This window comes from Amblyomma mixtum, chromosome 3 (assembly GCF_055824585.1).
Source record: "Amblyomma mixtum isolate Tamu chromosome 3, ASM5582458v1, whole genome shotgun sequence".
Classification (NCBI taxonomy): Eukaryota; Metazoa; Arthropoda; class Arachnida; order Ixodida; family Ixodidae; genus Amblyomma; species Amblyomma mixtum.
The window spans coordinates 192,021,614-192,047,889 of record NC_143014.1 but is presented as its reverse complement, the minus strand read 5'-3'; the positions used below and the strand labels follow the sequence as shown (position 1 = coordinate 192,047,889).

Here is a 26,276-nt window from a genome sequence, read left to right as displayed (position 1 = left end):
TGCCACAAAAAAAAAGCGCTCTTCTAATTCAAAAAGCGTATTTTTAAAAATTATGGCAAGTCTTGAGTGAAACATCCTGTATAGGACAAAACAGAAGGGGCATTAGTGACAGGTTGCGCGGGCACACCAATTCTCTAGCAGCGACAGCAGGTTGTAACCTTGCCATTCGTTGTGTCAGTTGTAACAATTGCTTTCCTCTGCTTTAACACGCATCTTGAAGAAATATCATTACCAGTGTGCACGCAAAATTTTGGAAGCCTGTGTCAGCACAGCATCTCTTGCCTTGTTCACAAAGGAAATCACATTTTTTAATCACCAGTTCTTTGACACGCTCTAAGCTGCAAGTTAGCCTTTTGTTGTTGCTGTTTACAAACATTTTTTGTTGACCCTTTTTGTGTTGTTTTTTTTTTTTTACTGCAGTTGTTAGCAGCTGAGCTGGGCATGTATGTGCCTTCCCTATCTACATTGTATGCCGAGTTGTGCCTTTTCCATTTGTGTCTTTGTTTTGAAGCTTTATGGAGCCTGCATTTTCGCACCTTAAGAAATAAAATCGATAGTTGATTGTCAGTGCTTATGTTGTCTGCCTTCCTTTTGTCCCTTTTTTTTGTGCTGTTTCTCAAGATGAACTCACCCCAACTAGCCCAACTGTCTATGCTGAAGTGACACAACTAATTTGTTGTTAATTTGTTGTTGACACAACTATGCTGTCGAGCTGAAGTGACACAACTAATTTGTGAAGATAAAAGGTTATTCGGGAGTGATGTGGTGCCGGGCCAACCAACCTTCATACAGTAGAATCTTGGTGATACGAATCTCATGGGGTTGAGGGAAAATTTATATCATCTGAAATTTCGTGTCATTCAACAAAACCTCTATGCAGAAGCATGAGAAATACATTTATGAAGGTTTGTTTATGGCTGGTGGGATTTATTTACGGACATGCAGCCACTGCTCACTATTTGCAGTGTGTACTGCGCAGCTCTCTATCGCAAAGTCAGCAATTAACAGGCTGCACACTAATTTTCACTTGCGACATCAGCGATGTGCAGCCGCGCACCGCCGCTCACTGCTCCCTGTGCGTACAGTGCTACTAATGGTTGCGGAGTCGGCGATGTGCGGGCTGCGCGCCGTGGCTCACTGCTTGCAGTACAGGCAGTGCTTAGCGCTCAATGGTGCGGTTGCAGTTCATGCGTTCGTATCATCCGCAGTGACGCGAGAAAGTGTTTAGAACGTCCGAAATTCTGCACATTGTACACAATGCACTCTGATCTGGGAATTTTAGGAATTCGTATCAACTGTGTTTGTATCATCGAGATTCTGCTGTATTTGTTTAATCCAGAAAGGCACCTTAAAAACATGCTGAGGGATGACATTAACACTGTGCACATTGGCTGCCACCTTTGTGCAGGTACATGGATGTGGGTGTGAGAATGCCGAGACTATTCGAGAGCCATTCAGACCATCAGTTCACAACCCTGATTTTTTATTTTTTTTTTCTAGACGCAGTCGAGATTTTAGAAGAATAGATGTAGTTGGCATTAGAAGTGCAGTTAAACCTGGATGTACCGAAATTGAAAAAGTCGGCGCGGTTCGGGTGTCCACCGAGATATGTGAGACAGTTACTGCGTCACTTCCTTTCCTCAAAACCAATTTCAATTTTCTGCAATTTTTCGCTACATGCAGTTTTCGCATAAAGGCTCAAAAGGACATGCAGAAATGAAATTGAAATGAGAAATAAATGTTCGCGAAATCACCTTGCAAACGTTCACAGTAGACACCCGTGCAGTCATAGAATGAGAAAAACAGTTTGCGATCACATTGATAACATGACTGCAGCAGCAGCCACTACCATATCCACCTCAGCTCGCACAACTCCACTATGCGTAGTGGGGGTGAGGGTGAATTGGGCTGATGGGGGATTCCAAGATGCTCAACCTCTTCCCACATGTCCCCTCTCTCGGTCTGCCCGGTCATCATTGCCCTAGGAAACAGACTCGGCTCGCATCGCTGGCATTATCCGCTGTCCCTGCAGATAATTCCTGATGCTAAAAAAAATCCTTTATGTTGCCCTTGATTTTCATTTAATTTTTTATCACTATATTGAAATAGCTAGGAAGGATCAGGAGGAAAGAAGGAGACCAAAAGTGTACAAGGGCAAGGTGCTGGCTTGTACTTTTTCTTTTATGCATATGCACATTTTCAGTTATATATTTGTTTTGTTAGGGAAAACTCAAGCTGATATGCAGTCAGTAAGGCTAGGAAAAAAAAAATTGAAACCAAACACTGCCGTGGCTCGGTGGTTATGGCGCTCAGCCCAGGTGGTCAAAATTTCCGGAGCCCTTCACTGGGGCGTCCCTTATAGCCTGAGTCGCTTTGGGACATTAAACCCCATAAACCATAAACCAAACACTCTGCAGTGTTCTAGCATGTCTTAGTGCCTTGATAAGTGGGCAGCTGTGCATGAGCAAGTACGAAGTAGTGCGGTTATATTAATGTGAACATTTTTGTACGCAAAAGTGTGTCAGCGAGCAATGTTTACATTGAACACAGCATAGCTTTGACTACATTCAAAGGTAGATTAAAGTCAAGTGTGGTTACAAGAGTTCTGTTTGTGAAGTTGGTGTCATTTTTTATATCAGCTAAAAGGGCAAGTCTCTCTGTTCCAAAAAATTGGTTCATCTTCTGAGAAACTGTATTGTTTTAAGTCTGTTTTTTTTTGTATTCTTTCCTGTTTCATGCTTGGCCAGTGCAATTTAGTAACAAGCATGCAACCTTGGAACAGCAAGCTAAAGATTGGCCCCCTTTCCTCAGCTTTATTCATGAATGCACCTGACTTTGATTGCAGTTACTGAAATGAAGTAACATACTCATAAAAAATTAAGAATTGTGTTTTCAGAATATTATCTTCATCTGTGGCCAGCATTGTTCTGTTAGGGACAGCTGAAACTGAAATCAATAGCTTTTCAAGCATTGCAGTTGTTGCTTGGTGTGAAGCAGCAACAATCTATAGTAGTATCCATGGGCACATAAGGCATGCGTAACAGATTACATTTGTGAATGTGTGGTTTCACTGCTGCCCAAGGAGTTGCCAAATAATTGAACCTGTTTGCAGTCTCTTTGCACTGAACTACTGATTACTGCTCTCTCTGGGTATGCTGCAGAGTGTAGCATTTCATGCTTGGAGATTTATTTTATTGTTTCATATTATTTCCTCCTCTAACTGGATATGTCAGTCAAACTTGTGCTGCCTAGCACTACCAAGCTTTTTATTTTTACACTGTAGTAAAGATGTATAAGTGATGCCATGAGACCATAGCTGAGCTCTGCCTTTTCTTGCTGCTGTCAAATGAAGCGCGAACAAGATAACCAGAAAACAACTTCTGAAGAAGAAATATTGGCACGGTCTATTAACACTTCCACGCAGTGACCTGAAAGACGTGGGTTCAATCCCAGCCAGAGTGGTCGAATTTTGGTGGAGGCGATATTCTACAGTCCCATGTGCTGTGTGATGTCAGTGCACGTTAAAGAACCCCAAGTGATCGAAATTTCCGGAGCCCTTCACTGCAGCGTCCCTCATAACCTGAGTCGCTTTAGGGCGTTAAACCCCCATCAACCAACTTCCACACAGCAGTCTTCTTCCTGTTAAAATGAAAATGAAGTGCGCTAATATTCAGTTGCCTTCAATTAAAATCTTGGTTTACTGTTCCTGTTGAAGCTGTCTTGCTCGTGTTTCATTTGACACTGATAGTACATGGTTTTCTGAGCCAGAGCACCCTCCAGTTCAGCAATGAATTTATGTAATGCTGACACTTTCACTGTGTCATAGGTCATTGGTGGGTCACGTCCTGTGTTTCTGCTGTGCGGAACAAATGCTATGTGGCGCTAATACCCCTGTCACACGGGCATTTCGAAGGCCCTCGAACCGATAGTCTATCGACTCGAAGGCGATCGAGCGCTGCTACACGGCCAGTTTCAATGGCCATCGACTCAATAGTCTATCGAGTCGACGGAGCAGCCCGGAACTCTATTGAGATTTCGAGGGCCTTTGAGCATTGCCCAAGGTTGCTAGCATTGCTTCGAACGACAACAAACATGGCGGCGCCCTTCAAAGCCGGACCCCTCGCTTCGGACTGAATTCTCGTTGTTGCTGCCTTTTTATGTCCGTTCACTGGTCAAAAATGGGGCACCGGACTTTCACTTCGTCTCATCTTGCCTACAAGAAAACATAGAAGTGATAAATTTGCTTTATTTTTTATTTAGAGTGACGATTCTGCCGCTGCTAGGCCTAAGAGAGTCGGTTTGTTGACAGTAATGGTTCCCGTTTTGACAACCAGATGGCGCCACTAGAGGCTGAGTTTATTTTTGCGTCTCTGCAAGCATACGCTGAACTAAATGTGGGAATGCGCCTGCATTTAGCGTACGTAAGCATGCATACGCTCGTGGTACGTAGACAGCATAAATTTATGCTCTTTTCTCACTGTATCTGTGTACGCCGCGAGTGGCGACGTGGTGCGCACAGCGAGAAGCAGCAGCGGCGCGGCCGTTCCAACTCGCCCGGGCGTCAACAGATCAGAACAGGTCCTAGTTTTTGCGGCGAGCGAATCCGCTTCGCTTGCCGGATTTTTGAACAAGTGTGAACGCGCCTTATGATTTCAACATTTAGTTAAGTTTCGTCAATATATTTTTGATATTTGCGCGAAACCGAACGTAGCGATTGTGGCGCCACACGAGCTTGGCGTAAGACGCGAGAACGATTTCAATGGCCATTGAGATTTGCCGTGTAGCAGCACCACAACTCCCTCGAGTTCGATGGCGATCAAAAATCTCGAAGGCCCTCGACTCGATGGCCATTGAAACTGGCCGTGTGACAGGGGTATAAGAAGCCATGGGACAGCTCAGATTTTTCAAAAAGCCTGCAAAAACACTGCTACTGCCAGGTTGCTACTGCCATCTGTTGTCAGTTCCAATAAGTTGATTTCGTTGGAGGCTCACTGGCGGGTCACACTGCACCCAAGAAAATTTAAGGGTGGCCCACATTAGGGCCCCGAAAATCGCTGCTGCAGTTGGTGTACTAATAGTTGCCTTGTTGCTGAACAGTACTGTTTTGATGAACTACACTGTGGCATGTGGTGTGCTCAGTGAAGACAGTAGGGAACTAGAATGTCAGCAGTGGAATCTTGCAGTGGCATTGGCTGCTGCGAGTGCATAGCAGACTGGCAGCACATTGTAGTTACTTAGATGTGTCCTGCAGAATTATCGCCGTTTTTTTTTTTCCCCAAGGGGTCCAACTACCTGCCTCGGTCGCATCCTCCAATTCCCGAGAGTGAGGTCTTGGATCATCCAGCCTTGCAGCGCACCATCTTGGAGCTGGCAGAGGTGCTGGATGTGCGCTCCCTCTTTTCGGAGATCGATGAGGCTGACTGACAGGCGGTCATGTTCACCCTGGCCTGAGTGGGAATACGCCACAAGCTTAACTGGTCTTTCTTCCTTTTCTGCCCACCCTCCTGCTTCTCTTTGGATGCCTTGATACATGAGCGGGTGCTGTCTGTCCGTGACACCCTTTGCAAGCTCTGTTGCGTGCACTGTTGTCTGGGTGCTGCCGGCATGTTTTACAGGTTGAGCTGTAACATGCTACATGCATCACTACATTTTGTTCCTCTTAAGGCTGACAATAAGTCACTGACCGTAAGAGAAATTAATTTTTTTTTTTCGTGTTGTTTATTGAAGTTGTTTTTCTTCAAGTTCATGGAGATTTAATATTGAAGCCCTTGGAGTGCAGAGCTGGGTATGAAAAAACATAATTGCAAACCAGCCACCACTTGGCTGCTATCATGCAAACTTAAATGCATTCTGTATAATTTTGAAGTCCGTTGAGACAGATAGTGGAGTGGAGGCAGGTTTTAGTAATTGGAAAGTAGATGAATGCACTGCCAAAGTGGCTGGAGAGTAGTCGTCAAGTTTGCTCCTGATGAGTTTTCTTTGATGGGTGTTTGCCGCTCATGATCCAATCAATACCTTGTAGTCGTTTTATCCTTTGTCATATTCTGTTGACGCTTATTCTGTGTTAGCCCAAAGCAGTTGAGACATGCCATTTTGTGTACTTGTGTTTATTAGATCTCTGAAGTTATCTATTTTTATTTGATCTCTATATCAGAAACTGAAACTTTATATTAATTTCTTGTTATCAGGCACTTTTACTTAATGCCTGTATAACAAATTCAGAATTCATTCTTGCTAGTTCAGATCGGTTCTAGTGAACTGAAGCCTACCATAAGAACCAGTTTTTTGTTGATTACTCTTGTCATTTACAGCTCTTTCATCAGTGAGCACAGTTTTTCAAGCAGTAACTTGTGTTTGATGCAGTAAAACCTCGATAATTCGATACCGGTTAATGTGAAAGCACAGATAATTGATAGAATTTCCGCGGTCTCATAATTTTTAACGTAAATTTTACTCGATAATTCAAGCTGGCAGCATGGTCTACCTTGGTTAACTTGGAGACCTGGGGTCCACTGCAGGAGCTCCTCAGTTCAACTGATAATGCAGCTTTGCGCCACTTATAATAGGTGTGCAAGACCACATTCAGTAGCACAGTGCTTAATCAGACTCTTCAGTGCTTCACGCACCGTCACGCAGACAGCGGTAGCACTCCGACTTAGCGTGTGGCACGGTGACGTCATGCTGGCCAAAAGCGGCCCTCTGCAGTTCATCATTGCATGGCTGCCACCATGTTCGGCGGCATCTGGCGTGCTGCGACCATGCCGGCACCAACACTTAGCATAGCCCAGCTCCTATTCTGTGCATTCCACACATTGATACAAACTACACTAACACCAGCCCAGGATTGCCTGATGGACCATGCGTGCTCTCTTCTCATTGCCCCTTCTCACCCTACAGCTGCCCATATCGCAAGCCCTTCTGCACACGCTTCTTACAGCTGTGCATATCGAACCTTTGCCGCTGCTCTCACACATGCCAAAAACAGAGAATAAAAGTGCTGGCGAACAGCCAAGGGCTTTGGCATTCACCTAAAGGGAGGTGCGCTACTATGCTCTGTGGACATTGAAGCCAGTGTGACCAAGGCAGTGACACTATGACGAATCTAAATGAGCTCTCGCTGCAGGAGGACTGCAGATTTCTTAAGGGCAGTGGTAGTGACTCCACAGTAAAAATTGGTTATGTGGAAAGGAAAGGCGCAGTGACTCTCTCATTTTCGGTGATTACTTCAACCGTTGTGTGAGGGAAAGGATGAAAGAGGAAGTGAGAGAAAGTGTGGATTAACCTTGGGCTCTTTGATTTGCACTGACACGCATAGTTCTTAGGCATATTTTGCATTCTAAGTCTCCATCAAAAAGAGCTGCACATGATTTACAATGTTTCTCTCTTTCCTTTTTCATTTTGCATCGTTTTTGGATCATTCAAAAACTAGCTTAATTTGAATATTTTATGCAGTCGTATGGGCTTCGAATTAACGAGGTTCTACTCCATGTAGTTCAGATTGTGTTGTAAAATCACTTCCACGTGAAAAGGCAACGATTTCTCTATTTTTATGTTGGCAGGAAAAAAATAGGGTGTGGCTTTCAAATGCAATTGAAACGCAGCTATATGCACGTTAAAGTTGTGAAAATTTAATGGCAGTAACTAGAGTGTTGATATGCTTTCTAATATCGGGGTGACTACCGTCCTTTTGTTAGAAAAGTGTTTGCGATTGCACGCATGAAATATGTGCTGTTGTTAATTCTATTTTGTCGTGCCTTTAACGTATTCATTTTAATCTCTCTTGTATGTCATGATTTCTGTCTGTGCTGCAGTCTGCGCCTGGGAAAATTACGTTTACCAGTGGCTACCCTATCTGAGGCATACCACGGTCTGCAGGCTTCTTGTAGAAATGCTGAGCTAATTTTGTTAACTGTGGGATATCTTAATGCACTTGACAAGGGGGAGGGGGCTTTTTGATGTTGTACGAGATTACTGTTGAAAGCACCTGTCCTACAGAGTAGTTAGCACTTTCTTTTTTTTTTACAGCATTGGGAATACGTCTGGCTCATTTTATTAGTGATGTTAGTAGGCATTGTTTTTCCAAATGGATGAGGCGCTATTGCTTTGGCAATATTATCCAGCACCCTATTTGATTGGTCTGCAGACATATGTCCAAATTACATTTTGTGCTCAGTTATGTATGATAGTCTCGTAAATAATATATACGAGGTGCCCAATTGTTCAGGCGATAAATTTTTTTAGTGAATTCATGTAACCTGCACGTGTCTTACTGAAGACTTTACGGAGTTGATATTCACTTTGAGTCCATATTTTCTTTTTATACTTGTGCACTGGAGAATAGGTGGTCCACCATTTCAGACATGTGAAACATATCTGGTATATGTCGAGAAATGCCTGCAAGCCTGCTTTTGCAATATTTGAATGTATTAATTGGCTGGCCATGTTTGCACAGATTCTAGTCAACAGTTGGCCAGAGAGAATTTTACCATCTTGCAAAGTGAAGCTAACCATATCAGTAGTGGTTGCCTGCATAGCCTTATTTGGTTGTATGAGTATTCTGATCTTATTTTACTTTGTCGTGCATTTCCTTTTTGTTGGTGAGAATTTAATGACAGTGAGCACAATGCATAGCACAAGGTGATGCATATTTTGCACACCACTCGTACATTTCTTAAGTTGACTGCTGTAACTGAAGTTCTGGGTGCTCTCTCATCTTAGGTTTTCATCAAACTTAGTATGCCACACAGTAGGCAATGTTATCACATAAATGATGCAGTTTATACCATACATGAAGGGCACTGCTGCAAAAAGCTTTTTTTTTACATATTGTCAGAAACTTGTGCAATATGGAGCATGCTGATTTGATTGTACTTGACTGTGCAAGCAGTCAAACTGTTGGCATGCAGGGATAATAATTATCCACTGCACTTGCAGTCTTCAGTCTGGATTTTGAAGCTTTCTGCATTGTTTTTCACTTGTGTCTGCTGACGACTTTCCTCTTGGTAATTTGTTTCACAGTATCATCAAATAAGCCAAGTATACAATAAGTGTGCAAAAGTTTAACTAGTGCAGTATATCTTTCGTATGTTCTGTTCTTGAATGTCTCCATTTTATATTTTTAGGAAGCAAAGAGCCTGCACCAGGCTTTTTTGTATAATAATGACAAAAATGAAATATTCTTCTTTTAATGTAAATTTCGTGTGCCGTGCATTATCAAGAAAATTTCGTATGTAACGTTTGGTAGAATCGTATTAAGGATGTGTTCTTAATTTCATATTCTTGCGATCAAAAATTCTGTTCTCAAACCTCATTTTAGGATTTTTGGCCATTCTGATACTCGCAAGGCAATGCAGGGATGCAGTAGAAAGGCACTGTTGCGTTTCCGGGTGCTGCGTTTTCCCGGCTACTTCTCCTGGGTTTTTTCAGGTTCTAGCTTCCATAGAAACTCGTGCAGTTTAAACTTGACTATTACATCGCTATTATGGCAGCGTTCCCACATGGTGCGTCGCAGATGTCACCTGTAGCGGGTGCTTTACCCCATGCCGGCATTTTGACAGCCCACGTATATAGCGCGCAGAACGAGGACGGCATGCTGGCCAAAGGGGGACTCTACACCCCATGTTGCACTACAACCGCCGTTGTGACGCGAGCGCAAACGACCGAAGGTGCAAAATGTGTCGGGGCAGATGCTGCGTGGGCAGCATTCTATGAGATCTGGTTGCGCAGGTTGGCTACGAAGCTTTTCCTTCTGTTACCAACTTTTTTCGTGTTGCTTGCAGCTAAATGATGAATTTGTAGATTGAAATAGACAAGGATTGGTAGCAGGATTAAAGCGGCCGCTAGCACACATGCATTCTGTAGTTCTGCCCCCTCCATGTGCGCTCCTTCCTTACCTCCCGCACAGTTGCTCAGGCAGACAGAGAGCCATCACAGGACGTTTTGAACGCTCTGCACTTGCAAAAAGATCATGAGAGTCACAAAGCCTTGCAGATTCCAGAGAAGCTTGTTGTGTTTACAAGAAGAAAAAAAAACTGCAGACTACGTTTTCTAATTTTTTCATGTGCTGATTCGGCTACTACGTTTCGCAACTGTTCACTTTTTTTTTCTTTCTGTTTCCCATGGTTCGTGAAAAATGTAACTGCAGAATTATACTGTATTATGTTTTGAAATCAGATTATATTGGGCTGTTATAGGAGGAGTGCCTGGTCTCTTTAGAAGAGAGAGAGTGTGTGTGTGCATGCATGCAAGGGAGAGAGAAAGCAACTGTTAGTTCCAAAGGCCCAGCTTCTTGCCCGGTTAACACTACCCCTTGGGTTGGTCTGCTCTTGCAGTAGGATAAATGCAACAGTGGCTTTCTTTGAAGCGGCGTGAACAAAAGACATACAACAGTTGCTGTTTGTGAGGTGAAATTATGAACAGATGTGTTGTCGGGAGCAAAAGTGGTGTGGTGTACTATGAGAGCTTCGACTAAACTGCATGGTACTGCCACGTCATGACCACACTTGGTGTTGAGAGAACCAGAAGGGGGACTGTGCTTAACCACAGGCACGTCAGCTGCTGCTTTTCAATTCATTGCACTCATGTATCGAAAACACCAAAAACTTGCTGCTGCAATGTTACAGCTCACATATTATACACCATTTTTGCTACTGACAGTACTAGCGAGACTGCATTGTACCAGCATGATAATAGTATATGGCATTTTCCTCATTTGTTTTTCTCTTTGTAAGTGAGAAGCTGGCACAGGGAGCTTAACCCATTCCGGCCCAGCGATTGCAAATGGAATCACGAAATTTAAAGGATAGCACACTTGACACGGGCAAAAAGCTCGCAATTGTTTTTATGGTGAGTGCAGTATTTCGCTATTTATCTGCATATATTAGCAACCTTTTGCCTCATAGACAATTGCTGCTACGTAGGAAGGGAATATAAAAACTGGTTATGCTCTTCTGCTCCTATCGATGGATACTGCTTGCCTTCATTTTATAGCGTGCAAAAAAAATAAGCAGTCTTTGTTTTTTTTGTTTTTTTTTCTGATCATGTGGAGTTGGGCTAGTAGGCCTCATGTGACTTCTTCAAACTAAAGTCTTCTGTGAAAACTCATTTACGAGGGCTAAGAGGGTTTGCGAATATCAATTGATTCCAAATGGAATCATTGGGAGGTGGAGGCCGTAATGTTCCCTGCATCTGTGTTTGAGTTCTTGTAATCGCTTGTGTTTTCTAAATACTGGCTTTTCTGCCTTTTCTGCACTCTGTCTGTATTAAGAAACATTCTTTCCTCCAAAGCAGATGATTACATTCACAACACACAAAGTTTAGAGCTCAAAGAGAGAAGTCTGAAAAGCTGTGCACATCACGTGGTGAGGTGTCAAATATCGGTGTGGATTCTTTAGATGAAGAAGTAATCATCACAAGAACCGGACAAAAACAAGTAGAACATGAAAGTGATGAACCTACGTGCAATTTCGGCCATCAGATGAAATTTAAAACTGCAAGGTGATGAAAAACCGAACGGTTGTGCAATGACGCTGCTAGTTGAAAACCACCGAGAAACTCGTCACAAAAAGTCTCATTTTGATGACACAGCATGACAGCTGCTTACAAAGGTAGAATACATAGAATAATGTGAACCCTTACAACAAGAATACGTACCTTTGCCAGACTAATGCTCTAGAAAGCTTTGCGGTGACTCAATCTTTGAGAATTTCATTTTATAAATTTTACTTCATGCAGAATGCTGGATATTGTCAGTTCCGAACTCATATCGCCAAGGCCTTCCCCAAGGCATTATAACTCCAAATAAAAAAAAACATGGTCACCCAGCTTCTTACACATCGCCTCCCAGCAGAACCAGCTTTGGGAAAAGATCGCCTATGATAGAAAGCAGCGATGCAAGCTGTGTGTCGCGTTATACTCGTGTCACTGACATGAGGAGTGTGGCACACACCTATACATGTACAAATACTGGCATTGTTCCAGTGCTTTTAATGGGGAAACAATTTTTTTCACTGAGCTCATTCGATTACACATTTCGCACCCACCAGGTCTCACAGATTCCATTTGGAGTCATGCAAAAAAGAAATGGGTGAAGAAAAGGCTGAGCCGGCATTTTCTCATTTTTGTGATTTATCCTTTTCCTAAACACTCAAATCTCTGTGTGTCAATTTTTATTCCAAGCAGTTTTAATTTGGGCCTGAAACAGTTAAAGAGCAGGCTATATCCTCTCTTGATCTGTTTGGTATTTGTTATGTTCATACAAAAAACTTGTTTGCCTGTTTTCCTTTTCTTTTTTTGTACATATGACTTGAAGAAAAAAATCGCTTTAAATTGTTTGTTTTTTGCAAGTCGTAGTTTTTGCGTTTTTTGCGGTTCACATAGACCTCGTGAATATTTTGAGCAAAAAGAGCACTAAGGGGCCTATTACCTCTGCTTCACAAAATTCAGTACTCTCAAAATATCCTGAAATTGCGATGACCCGAATTCTTGAAATATTAAGCTTGCAAAAAGTAAGCTGTTTAAGTATCCTGTACTTGACACGTGCCTGTTGCAGATTAGCTGCAAATATGTTTTTTTTCATTAATGCCATCCATGACTATAATTAATTTTTGAATGAGTTGGTGAGGGGTGGTGTTAATACATTAAAGCTGAAAGTTTTTTAAGCAGGCGTTCAGACAACGCGTTTAGTTGTCCGCGTAGTTGTGTCTAGTCTTGTTCACCAGCGTAAAAAGAAAGAGAATGTGTAGACTACACTAAATTAGGGCTCAGAATTGTTGAAAAGTTATGCCTAACATGATGATTTGAGCCTTGTCAAGTGTGTAAGATTGGCTATCACGGTCAAAAATAATAATTGATTCGCTGTGCATGCAAGCTAGTTAGTACCTATCAAAAATTTTGCAGTTCAGGCACTTGCTTCTGTTCATCATTTCTTTTCTTTTCTTTTTTTTTCAGCTTAAGTCTCACCCTTGCATATATGCTGTTCTCTTATTTTTGATTTAGTTAGTTCTAAAAAATATGTGCTTTGTGTGTTCAATATCTTTGTGGCATGTCTAGAGATACAAATGAGCAGGGAAAGTTTCGAAGATGAGAAAGACCTGAAGCCCTGTATTTACTGAAAACTTTCAGTCGTAGGTATTAATGAACTCCAGTTCACAATGAAGGCTCTTATGATGTAACTATAGTAATATGTATTGTTTGCCCAAGTGGCCCTGGCCAGATAGCATTGTCAGTGTGGGAAAACAGCTGTGGCCTCATGCAGTAGGTAGTATCAAAAGAATAAATGTAGCTAGGCCAAAATAAACATTTATTTCAAGTAGTTTTTATTCCTTCATTTGCCTGTTTTCATACAGAAAGACAGTTATGGTTCTCTCCCCTGAGCATTTATCACACCAGAGTCATCATAACGTGCTTGCACTGTGCTAAAGATTCTAGTGTGCAGCAGTGCCCTTGATTCCATGTGCACATTTCTCGCAGTACATGTGAGCTGGTACGAATGCGTGTGGCTTTTTTGAGTAGTGTTGGTTGAGGCAACTAGTTGTTATGGCAGTTCTTTTGAAAAGCACATTCACGAGAGCAACCATGACATTGCAGGTTTGGTCAAAACATTCAGTGCTGTCAATGCTGTTCAAACATTGAAAGCTGCTTTAGTTGCATACTAGTCTAGTCACAGGTGAGCCCACACTTGTCGTAGTTCCTTTACACTTCATTCAGCAGTTCTCCCTGCAAGCTGGTTCACTGGCTATGGTAAATAGTGGTAAAATAATTACTTATAAGCAACACTGCTTTGCGTATGCTGATGTGGGTCTTCATTTTCAGTTCCAAGATTTCGGAGCAGTAGGTGGGAGATTTGCAGTTTTCATCCTCAGTATGTTATCAGAACTACCGTCATGCAATGAGAGCTCAGGGTTTTGCTTATTTCTCTGATTGTAACATGCTGCCCTGTACTCCATTTTTTTCCCCTCACCCAGTGCATTTGGGGAGTGGGGCACAGCAGCAACTTGTGCTCGTGTCACTTGGGGACTCCTTGTGCTTTCATTGTGCTCTTGCAGTGCACAGTTTGTGGCAAGGCCTGTGCGACTGATTAATGTTGACCTTTCTGCACCAGTGCTTTGCCTCCAGAGGAAGTGTTGTTTTGCCATGCTTGGCCCTCTGCCAGCTGTGCACCAGAAGCCTTTCTTGTCTTGTGCACAAAGGAAGCTCTTGGTCAGGGTGAAATATGAAGCAAGCATGTTTGCAATTTGGCAAGAACAAGCCTTGTCGTATATCACTTCTGTTGTTTTTGGATCTTGGGGGATCTAGGGGTTTGCTCGAGTGCACATAACTAGAGCCAGCACACTATCTCCCCAGCAGTTACTGGCACCTTACTTCTTTCCACTGCAGGATTGCTTGTTTTTGCATGCACACTGCACACCTCACAACTGCTACAGAATTGCTGCTTACCCTAGCAGTGTGATAAGTGCACAGGTCCTCTTGGAAGAAGTGCATTTCTTTTCTCTTGTTGCATTAAATGCATCTAAGCATTATTTATTGCACACAGCACTGGGTCTGTTTTGGTAACAGCAGTGATCTTACATTTCGTGTGTGTGTCCACTGTGAATTCCGGTTTGATGTGCTTGGTACCGCATCATATGAAGAGAGTGTATTTTCAGCTTATTTAGGTGGTACCTTTGCACTTGATAGCATGGCCAGATCGTTTGTAAAAATGTGGCTATGGAAGCTGCATTAGATTCTGTATTTATTAACATTTTGATTCAGATTACGATGTGCCTGCCCTAAATGTGTTTCATTGTGCTGTTGTTACTTCTTTGTACGTGTAATATGCAGTCAAAAGCCATGTTTAAGATAGCTTGTCCCCTTGTTTGTTGCGGCAGACTTGGAGTTTTATAATGATTTTCTACAGACATGGTCCGGCCTTGTGCACGTCATGTTAATTTTTTTTTTTTGCATATATGTGTATGTCTGTTAAATTGTTTGCAGATTTTATCTTGTGTGTTATCATGTTTCTAGTCATGGAAGCTTCATAATTATTTGTTGTTTTCTAGTCACTGCTCCTTTTGGCTCTGATACTTCTTATTTCCTTGAATGCCCTGAAGAGTATTGACTGAACAGTCTGCCTGCCATGTTATGTGACAAACATTCACCATTTACAAAGGTTGTTTGCTTGGGGTGTGGCCAGTGCCTGGCACATTTTTATGCCAAGATGTGCATGGCGCACTAATTCCATCTGTCCAGAGCTCTTTTTGGGTAGTGCTGATGATGTTGGCTTACATATGTGGGACTGTGCAAGAGAACCTTATCTTTCCACTTTCCATGAAGTATGCATAGTTTTATGCCTGAGGCATCAGTCATGGCTGTACACATTCAAGTGACTACTTTTGTATAAAGTTCCTGCTCTACTGAATCATATTAAGCTGTCTGGCCTGCTTATAGTTATGGATATCATTGACAAGACCATTTAAATTGAGCATTGCAGGTTATCATACATTGCCACACATATGCTGTCTTTTTGGGAAGAGGTTGCAACTTATGCATTTTTTTTTAGCGTGATGCAATGTCTTTCTTTTTTTAAATTTCAGTTTAGTTTGTTTGTGTGCACAACGCATCTGGTGACTTCTTTTGCTGAGAGTATGTGTGTTTCCTTCACAGAATTTACTGACGCCGCTAAATAAGTTTCAATATTTTTAATGCAAATACATCCCCCTCCCTCTTGTGGAAAAGTATCTTCCTTTTACGCCAACATACATCATCTTTGATTTACAGCATCATTGATATGGGGTACCGTTACATTTAGTGAAAGGTTATTTTGTCATGCACAACTGTATAGAAATGTTTCAGCAGGCATAAAGGACTTTTCAGAGCACTTTTGAAGTTAACTGAAAAATATATATAAACAGGCAGGCTCATCTTTTGCATGGAAACCTGTGTATTGCTGCCTAGTTAGTAGCCATCTGTCGCCACCTGACACAGAAACATCTGTACTGTCCTCAATATGAGTGTTCCTTCAACTCACACTAGGTTACTAAATGACTGGCCACCATCGGTTAGCATTTTTAATCAGAGTTAGGGATGATGCCTAGCAGTAGTGTAGCAATTTTCTTCCCTTCATCTAGTCCTTCTGTAGAAAGTGTACAAGCAACTTGGACTTGGTAGTGCAGCTGGTTATAGGACATGCCGGTACACAAACGTATGCACCATTTTTCTTTTCTTTTTTAGCATAGCTTCCTGGTGAGGCTGTTTCATTTCTGGTTGCTTTTATTTCATGTAACAACGCAGGATTCAAGATAGTTGAGGCCATGATAACACTACAAAGCTGTGATCCCAGTAGTGGTTTCCTGTGCAAGGCACGCATCAGTGATCTTAGCTCTTTATAGCAGCACCAATAATCATAATTTCATATTATCTGAACTACCTGGTCCCTCTTTTTGCAATTCTGTAGTTGCACAAGCAACTATGCTGCCATACAATGAAAAAAAAAAAAAGAGTAGCATCAGCCGGTTAGTGTGCCAGCAGCAACTTAACAAAGAAGCCTTACAAGAGCCAGCTACAACGTGGAGACTGAAAATTGCATTGCTCAACTGACTCCACCTAAGAGTACCTTGTCTCTGCTGCTTTAATGTGTTAGACCTTGAGCCACACATAGAGTCACTGTTGTGCACCCCTTCCCGATTTCATTGTGGTGGCATGTTCTGCTGTTTGTTCTCTTGAGTAACTCCAGTTTGTGTAGTGTCGTGGCAAGAATTTCGCCTGCAGTATACCCATTGAGAGGGTTGTGTATGTGCCCTCTGCTGGACAAAACTGTAGTCCTAGATGGTCAATTACTACTTACACTTTTGCTTCCCAGTCTTTTTCAAACTTTGGAGCAACATTTTCTCAGATCACTTGTGACAATACTCGACACTCACCCAAGATGAGGAAACATGGTTGTGGTTAACAAATATAAAGTTCAGATATTTATTTCTTCACGGAGACAGTAGAATTAGCTGCATTCACTGATGTTATTCTTGCCAAGTTTGGAAAGAACCTTTGAGCGAGCGACTTGAAAAGGCCTCCAGTATTGATGTGGCTGAACCCAGTGGCAAACCAGTTTCACATGTGTGGTTGGCAGATCTTTCGGCCACTTGTGCCGATGGTGGGTAAGCCAGAGTGCGACGGTTGTGCTGGCTCGTTGCTTCTGCTTGCAAGATGTTCAGACTGAACGTCATTTTCTTGGAGCTTGTACTTTGCCTTACCTCTCCAGTTGGACTGCCCCGATTCTAGGAGGAAAAGTAGTTTTTGAAACCTACTCTTAAATAAAAATGACTTTCAACGATTTTTGCACCAATGGCCAACTCATTCCTCATAGTCCTCTCTCACACAACTGCTGCCTACTTTGTTGGCGACAGCATCCAGAAAAAGCCACTAGCAGTCCTGAGAAAAAATGTTTGTAGCGTGCAGTGCAGACACCATTTTGTTGCAAGGATTGTAAACTGAAGAAGTTCTACATTCACAAGATCATGCACTGCTTTAGGCTGTGTATTCTTTTAAGTTTAGATGCAAGAAAGAAAGTCAGCCTCGCCTGTATTTCACTTTCTCACTGGTATGCTACCCATGCACTAAAATTAATAACACTGAAAAGCACACCCTTGCTGCTTAACTGAAGCTTGTTTCAAGAACTGCAGGCTCCGAAATTCTCACCACCTATACCTAAGAGGTTGCACATATGCCCAGAGTTTGTGCTGGAAAAACCGTTACAGAAGGCTTGCAAGACTTTCAAATCATCTGCACAATGCTTAGCCTCACACACGTGCAAAGAAGTGCGACATTTCTGACTGTAGGTATGACTACCATATTGTTGAGGTAAGTGTATTGTTACGATGTGGTTGGTCACACAAAATTCACGGTGCAAACCTGGTATTGGATCTGATTTAAGAGGGAACTGTGTACCTCTGCCATGTCTTCGTGTCCTCCAGCTGCAGATACCAGCATCTAAACTTCCTTTACAAATTTATAGCATGGAAAATTGCTTGATAATAATGTGCACAAAATGGTGCCTATTGCTAATTATGTGCTAAACTGTACCATTCTGACGTGGGCATGTAGCAGATAATGGCAAAGCTACATGAAGGCATGCTAAAAAAAATACATATGCTGGCTGCACATGTCGCTGCCCATTTTAAGGCTTGCTTTGTAATGTCTTTGAACCACCCCGGAGCAACTGTGTGTTTACATAATGTGCTCGAACTTCACATAACAATATTCGTGATAAAAGGCTGAAACAGTGTACCCCCTTGAATTAAACTGTATTAAACTACTGATGATGCACATAAAAGGGCTCTCGTACTGAGCTAAAAATGGTCATCGGTGCAGACTTTAACAGCACATTTTCTATTCGCTTATGCCTCTTTAGAAGTAAATGGCAACTATAGCCTTTTGGCACGAGTGTTTGGCTGCTGTCAGCATAAACGTGCGAAAAGTTAGACTTGTACAGTGTGAGAAAAAAAAAATAGCTAATAGAAGTTGACGCATGTTGAAATGTGTAAAGTTGTCGCGGCAGTTACTTTTCACCTCATGTTGACTTTGATACAGAAGTTGAGGGCAGAGACTGTGCACAAAGAATTTGTGACTGCTTTAATTTTCAGCACAAACATCCCACCCGTAATTCATTAACCACTTGAGGTAAAAATCTTGGCTTGTCTTGCAGCCAGTGTCTGAAAGTTTGCAGATGAAGCTGCAATTTATGAGCTGCGCTGTTGGCTATTTATTACACTGTGCAACTCCAAGCAGATTGTTTGCATGCTACGAGATGCGTGATGATCAGTGACCAAGTTTTAAACTGTACAGAGTGCTGGATTTTCGGAATTATACGGGGTTCTATAAGTGATATGATCAGCTCTCTCTCTGCAGCTACATCGACTGAGCTTGCATTATGAAGGCGTGCAGATAATGGCGGTTTGGCTTTCTACCGAACAAGGCAGATACCAAGGTTGACCATGAAGAAATCTTTGGACACTTTTGAGCGTGAAGGAACCAGTGAAGAAAAAGCTTGGAACGGTGTCCAAATAAACACGATAGGTACTGAGTATTTCTATGCAAGATACAGCCTCTTTCAAAAAATATACAGACCACCAGTTTTTCTTTCATGTCTAATGGGGCTCTTTTAGCATGTCTGGCACTTGTTAGCTCCAGAATGCTGGAGACAAGAGTTCCCTTCGCCCTTTTGAGAGCTTTGGAGTGCTGGTAACACAAAATAAAATGCAACGCAGCTTAAAACACTTGACAACTTCTTTAAGCAAACCACAGATAATGACTGTATGTACAGTCAGGCTGGAATGAAACGCGAACATGCATATGTCATACATTTCTGCTTTGCAGCGAGATATTCCTTTACAACCTATTTTCGATTATGCATTTCAGTAGGCCCTTTACCCAGACACATGAATCAGGCTAGTTGTACACTTCAGCTGAAAGTAGGCAGGTAAATATTTTGTTTTCTTGACATGCTCTGCGCGTTTCATTCCGGCCTGACTGTACCTTCTTTAAGCACATCACAGATATTGACCATATGTACCTTAAAAAAAAAAAAACGGATGCCGAAGACTGAAAATGATGTCCAGCATCTGTGACAAGTGTCACTGTTGCTGTAAGCTGGACATATCCCTTGTACACTCATTACTGTAAGCTGGAAATCCCTTGCACATTCATTAATTTTACTCATGAGACCTACTGCAGTTTTAGTGGATCTTTTTCCATGCCTGCAAACTTTTCTAAGGCTTGTAACACATTTTTCCGGAGATGTGTAGGAGACACTGTTTTATGCTGAAGTTGAACTGTCTTGCTGCAATTTTTAAAAGACCTCGAACAGACCTCCTTTACAGACTGGCTAAAGTACATCCTTTGAAGATGCTTTAACATAGGCAAGAGCATGTGTTTCTTTAGCTGGAAACGACAAAATACACCGAGGTGAGAGAGTTTACTTTGGACCATTATTGAACCGTTTTGGCAGTAGTCATGGTCTTGAACTAACTGAACACTGTGGGTGAACTTGCTCAATTGTATCCCTCTCAGATTAAATATCTACCAAACTAACTGGCGGAAACTGCTGATTCACAATTATTCAGCACACTACAGGACACAAAAAAAGCCCATACTAAGGAACATACACTCTGTACACCATGCAGGAAGAACAGAGGCCAGAGCTCAAGGCATAGAAAAACAATGGAAGAACAACAAAGCCGGTTGGAGGCATCATGATGATAGCAGTCACAGACTCGGATGCAATTTTAGAAATAGCACATCAATCGAGTGCAGAGACCCAACCCAAGCTATGGAGGCAGCCATTGCGCTCACAATAACCACATGGGATAAACTAATATAATCAAAGATTCACAAGAAGTGTGCATGAAACCATCAGGGGCAGGGTAGGATAGGCAGCCATTAGGATCCTGAAGGAATTAACGAAAGTCGGAAACAAAGCAAAGCTCATAACATCAGCGCAGCAGTCCGTAGAGGGGACAAAGGCGCACACGTCGCAGACCGAGCACTCCTACCCCGGTAACCCCGACACACGGACGAGCACAATACTCAAACACGCTGACCACAAACTCTGAGAAGAATACTAACAAATAAATACTAAAGCCCAAAAAGACTTCACTCAATTTAGTTGGTTTATTGGGGTTCAACGTCCCAAAGCAACTCAGGCTATGAGGGACGCCGTAGTGAAGGGCTCCGGAAATTTCTACCACCTGGGGTTCTTTAACGTGCACTGACATTGCACAGCACACGGCTTCACTCAATTTACCCAGAAGACTATGAGCCACAGTACACACACCGCATATGGTATGAGCCTTCCAAAGTAACACAGAAATAGCAAGGATAAAAGAACTGATGACTGAGCGGTGGGAGGAAATGCTGTCCAGCTCAGACCTGAAAGTTCAGCATAAGCTGACCGAAAGGGCTAGAGCGGTTGCAAGATCCAATATGGAATTTTATTCCCAATTAAAATGATTAAAAGGTTTTCATCATCATTAGAACAATTAATTTCTCTATGCTCCCAGTTACCCGAAGTGCGAAACAGTCTGTTTGGGCATGAGCGTAAGCTATCTGAATACTTGTGTGTTTGGTGTTGTTGTAATCTTTACAAGTGTTCCGTGTAATATATGTGCTCACAGTTCTATGTTCAGAATAGCCGTACATGCTATGCTCCGAGTGCTTGTTCAAAAACTGTCTATCTGCTTCTATTTATATTTGGTTTCTATGTTTCCGTGATGCAATACTGTAGACCGAAATTGCAGCATTAACTAAACTACATGTATACTTGTCCAGAAACCGATATACAAGCAATTCAAACCTACAAATATCTTGGAACTCTGCAATATGAAACATGGATATCCCATGGACAAAGGGTTTTGTTTTTTGTTGGGACAAAACTTGGAGTGGCTTTTCTAATCCTGGGCACCCACCTTTTAACATTCGGTGCCCAGGATTAAAAAAAGCCACTCCAAGTTTTGTCCCAACAAAAAACTAAACCCTTTGTCCATGGGATATCCATGTCTCATATTGCAGAGTTCCAAGATATTTGTAGGTTTGAATTGCTTATATATTGGTTTCTGGACACGTATACATGTAGTTTAGTTAATGCTAGAATTTCGGTCTACAGTATTCCATCACGGAAACAATGGAAACCAAATATAAATAGAAGCAGATAGACAGTTTTTGAACAAGCACTCAGAGCACAGTATGTACGGCTATTCTGAACATTTCGGCGTAGTTCGGAAGGTGCACAAATAAAAGTTTCGCAACGTATAATTGCTGGATGTGGTGGTTGTACAGTTCGTGGCAACGCCCGTGATGTAGCTGACTGGAGGCAGGTGTCGTGTAGATATTTACGAAGTAGGTGCACTTCAGGACATCAAAGTACGCCAACTGGATAATTGTGGCACGTTGTGCACTGGCCAAATATGGCAAATGATGCACCGAAACGTTATAAAAGCCCTTGCCATCTTGCGCGAAATTTGAGCGGGTCGATTGGGAGAAACATTTAAACCTGTGTCTATTACCATGGCCTGAGCGACGCAAGAGTCGGTAATCCAATGCGGAAAGCGGAGAACGTGTGGATGAGCAGTATGACTTGCAACACGCGTGAGGTGGTTCGAGCTGATGTTACGAGGCAATGAGTGTCGGGTGCTGCTGTAAAGTTTTGTATATAGCTGCCGAGCAGCGTGCCCGCGTGCCTGGTAATGTGCAGCACAGCTGTCGCGAAGCAATGAGAGTCGGGCGCTGCTGTCAAGTTCTGCTGCCAAGCAGCGTGCCCGAGTGCCTGGTATTGTGCAGCAAAGCGTATTCATTTTATATCAAACGCAAACGCCAGAAGAAGGTGGCCACCAAAGCGTTGCAGGTCATTCTGATCGCGACTGTACACGTTCACACCACAGCTCTGGCCAGGTGCTGACACTGCCGCGCTGCCGGTACCGCCGTGCAAGTACTGGCCGGACACTGGACGCGGCAATGCTAATGTTCACTTCTGCATAGCCATGGGTATATGGGCATGGAGGAAAAAAGTTTTTTTTTTTTTTGTTGTTCCATGTATATGGGCATGACATATTGGCATAGTGGCCCTGCGGCAGATAGGGCATGCCACCCTCGCCTTGGCTCAACTACAGTTCACTGCAGCTCAACGCACGCTAATCAAGGACAACATGGATGAAGGACAATGACGCTCTCCCATGTTTTTTGACGGTAATATGGCAATCAAAAAGTGAAGTTTATTACATGAATAAAGTATTAAAATAAAAAAAAATCAATTAATTTTTAAAACATATTTGTAAATATATTACTTTTCGAATACTACAATTAATACGTTTATGCGTCTTTTCAGTCAAGGCTTGAAGATGCGAAAAAGTCAATTCACTCTCGCGCTGTGGTCGGCTTTGGCACGCTGTGGGCGCTTCGAGTTGTAGCTAACATTATTGTCGAGATTTCTGTTACTGGAACATTGTAACAAGCTTTTGCCTCTTAAAATGGACGTGTTAGCTGAGCAAACTGCGCTTTCCTACTATGGCGGGCCTAAGCAAGCATACTTCAGTCCTTACTCCGAGAACGGAGGGTACGTTTTTCCAAGATTCCAGTTACCGTCTCTGGTACTTTTGCGACCTGTATATATATGTTGTTATGTTAATATGTAAACAGATTTATTGCCCAGTGTACCTCTCCCCCTATCATTTCTAACTGTACCCTCACCTCTTTCATTTCACTTCTACACACTGCCTGCTATCCTTTATTTCCTCTGCACCAGCTCAGGTGCTTCCCGTAGCGATGGCAGTTACCGGGGCTAGCAAAAATCTTTTACTTCCATTTACTATGTTTATTAAACCACTTACTACTACTACTCTGGTACTTTGTTCTGTCATTGTGTTATGCGTTTTTTTTTTGTTTGTTTGCACAGGAGTATTGTGGCCATTGCTGGGGACGATTTTGCAGTCATTGCGTCTGACAGTCGGCTGAGCTCAGGATATCATATATACACGAGGGAGCAGTCGAAGCTGTTTAAGCTGTAAGTAGTCCGCTAGTAAGTAGTAAGTAGTTTAAGTAGTCCGCTACCAAGCGTGATCCAAGCGCGTTTCGTGTAGCTGTTCCTTCTGAAGGTTGTGCTCTACACTGAACGCAGGTCCAATCAGTGTGTGCTTGGTTCCACGGGCTGTTGGTGTGATATTCTCACATTCACGCGCTTCCTGGAGGCGCGAATGAAGGTAAGCTGCATTATACATACCCACTAATAAGTCGCAACACGGCCTGTAGCTTTGTTTATTTTCCACAGATGTATCTGCATGAACATCACAGGCTGATGAGCACACCTGCAGTGGCCCAACTTGTTGTAACAATGCTGTATAACAAGCGGTTTTTCCCGTACTACATTTCAAACATCTTGGCAGGCCTCGACGAAAATGGTAAGTCATTGTGGTTGTGTGTGTGAATTACCTTTGCCTGCTATGTATTTACTGGACGCAACAAATGTGTGTGCGCTGCTCGGCAGTATAATTTAAAGCCTGTTTTGTCATTACTATATTTCTGGCTTGGTGGGTAGTCTGTGTGATCTAGTCGTGTTGGGGAAACACCACTAACAGATGTGGATAAATAAGCGAGCTGAACTTGACACTTGAGATACGAAGCAGTGATGTCATGACGACTGCCCTTATTTGTTAAGTTCCAACTAAATCGTAATACGTTTTAGGCTGTTACTGTTTTTCCTAGGTTTTACCGTGCAGCATCTTGGAATAGAAATACATCCTCCAATAACTGGCTTCCTGCAATGTTTTTTAAACTACACAAGATGTTCTGCTTTATCAAAATCCTAATTGACTGTCATGTTGTAGTCTGTGAAGAAATTGCCCATTTGACAGGCATGTTGCGAGATGTTTTTCATTGCTACCCGTAGTTAGTTCATTAATTGTGCTGAACTAAGTGCCTTAAATACAGTGTTAAACGACCACCACAATGCTTATTGGCTTAGGTAAAGGATGCATCTACTGCTATGATCCCGTTGGCCACTGTGAAAGAGTGCAGTACAGGGCAGGAGGCTCTTCCAGTGCTTTGCTTCAGCCGCTTTTGGACAACCAGGCAAGTAACTTGCCTTCCCTTTATTCACGTTTCTTGCACTGCTGTGACATTAAATGGAGGTTTGCATTCATCCCTTCACAGATCGGTTTCAAGAACATGGAAAATGTGGAGCTGGTGCCACCCACTCGGGAGCGAGCTGTGAGCATTATCAAGGATGTCTTCATTTCTTCCGCTGAGAGGGACATCTATACTGGAGACTCTGTTGTCATCAATATCATTGACAAGAATGGCATCAAAGAAGAGATGCTTGCACTCCGCAGAGACTAAGGCATTCTGTGGTTTGGGTCATGCTGTCTGCTCACGATGGCCATATAAATGCCTTTGTTGCGATGTTGTGCTGGCCCCTGTGTTGTAAAAGGATATTGACTGCAGTGCCATGTGAACTGCATTCATAAAAGTTTACCTGCTCAGCCTTGGTACTCTTTTTGAAAAAATGCTGCCAGTTCCAAGAAATTTCCTTCAAGGTCACCTGGATGTTGGAAGGAGCAAAATTTCATGCCTTGAGTGCAAATCACATTCACGAGAAGCTCTTCACAAATGAAGCCTTTTATTTCAATTTGCACATGGCATGGTGTAGGAAAGCCATTTGCAATGTGGACAAGAGCTGAGAAAATAGAGTACAGGGTTGTAACAAGCTGACCACCTCTCCCTTCCGTGTGTACTGTTCCACCGGGTAGTACAGGTATGCATAGGTGCATCATGAAAATGTACTGCTGGTGAATTTTCTACTCAATGGTCCATAATTCAGAAGTGCACTTTGAAACACCCTTGCACATTTTTCTAACTGCAGTGATCAGTACCAAACTTGGCTGCTGCTTGAAGGCCTGCATTAAAGATCACATTTACTCGTAACATGTAGAATTTTTTTATGCTGAATTTGGATACAGGTAGTCCTTAACTCTTTCAGGTGCCATTATTTGTTTTGACTGAAATCAATTATTTTTTCACCTAAGTAGTATATTCAGGCCTCAAGAAAGGGAATTTGTTAGTTTTCGAACGTGCAAGACCAGCAGGCAAGTTTTTACGATGTGGAAAATTCCATACAAAGTGTCAGATTTGTTAGAAATAATAACATTGAAATGTTCTCGCCTGCCAGGTAAATACCCTAGGGATCGTGGTATCTGTTTTTCGAAGATTCAAATTATGCTCGAAAGTGATCAAAAACAATTACGATTTCACTCTCGGCAAAATCTGTCCGGACAAAGTGCTACCTAGCTCGCTCTTATGTGAAATATTATTTACCGCATTCGCTAGATGGTACAAAAAAGCAACTTATTTGCAACAAGAAGGGTGCTCAATGTAACTGAAATAATGAAATCACTGTTAAGTGCTCCAGTTTCTCAGAAAAAGCTGCAAGTTTGCCGCTTACACAATTGTGTACAAAGCACCTGAAAGAGTTAAGCATGCAGTTTTAAATTGCTGTACAGGCAATTCAGTACTTTTTGGAATGTGTGCATGCATGAACACTATTTTATGCTGAATTCGAATACAAATAATTCTTTAAGCACACATTTCTGAATGTGCTTCTGCATGATAATGAGTAAACACTCCCAACTAGGTTACGAATTTGCTATTGGTAAATCAAAACGTTGGACATTCAGAAAAAAAACTTGCACCTGCATAATGAACCGTCTGACCAAGATGCTAGGCAATTTGATGTCAGACCGAACTGGACAGCAGGAAGCTAT

The 26,276-nt window shown here is 42.4% G+C and overlaps 2 protein-coding genes across 7 annotated transcripts in view; both read left to right on the top strand.

Annotated features, from left to right (window-relative positions):
* Positions 1 to 17,305, top strand: part of LOC149353077 (protein SCAI) — a 68,260-nt gene extending 50,955 nt beyond the window's left edge. For all 6 annotated transcript variants that reach the window (XM_089582294.1, XM_089582293.1, XM_089582295.1 and 3 more), the window contains one exon: positions 5,281 to 17,305. In XM_089582294.1, the coding sequence (XP_089438420.1) occupies positions 5,281 to 5,424 (144 nt within the window). In that variant the 3' untranslated portion in view covers positions 5,425 to 17,305. The remainder of the gene's footprint in view (positions 1 to 5,280) is intronic.
* A 5,544-nt stretch (positions 17,306 to 22,849) lies between these two features.
* Prosbeta6 (proteasome beta6 subunit) lies at positions 22,850 to 24,998 on the top strand. The gene is made up of 6 exons (XM_089582287.1): positions 22,850 to 23,077; positions 23,417 to 23,524; positions 23,639 to 23,720; positions 23,789 to 23,918; positions 24,482 to 24,588; positions 24,670 to 24,998. Exons 1-6 carry the CDS (start codon positions 22,992 to 22,994, stop codon positions 24,853 to 24,855), a joined length of 699 nt encoding a protein of 232 aa, XP_089438413.1. The 5' UTR covers positions 22,850 to 22,991; the 3' UTR covers positions 24,856 to 24,998.
* Positions 24,999 to 26,276: the final 1,278 nt, after the last annotated feature.

Coding starts and splice junctions, on each gene's coding strand:
- Prosbeta6 (XM_089582287.1), top strand. CDS start 22,992: ATGGACGTGTTAGCTGAGCAAACTGCGCTTTCCTACTATGGCGGGCCT. Junction 23,525..23,638: donor CAGTCGAAGCTGTTTAAGCT/GTAAGTAGTCCG, acceptor CACTGAACGCAG/GTCCAATCAGTGTGTGCTTG. Junction 23,721..23,788: donor TCCTGGAGGCGCGAATGAAG/GTAAGCTGCATT, acceptor TATTTTCCACAG/ATGTATCTGCATGAACATCA.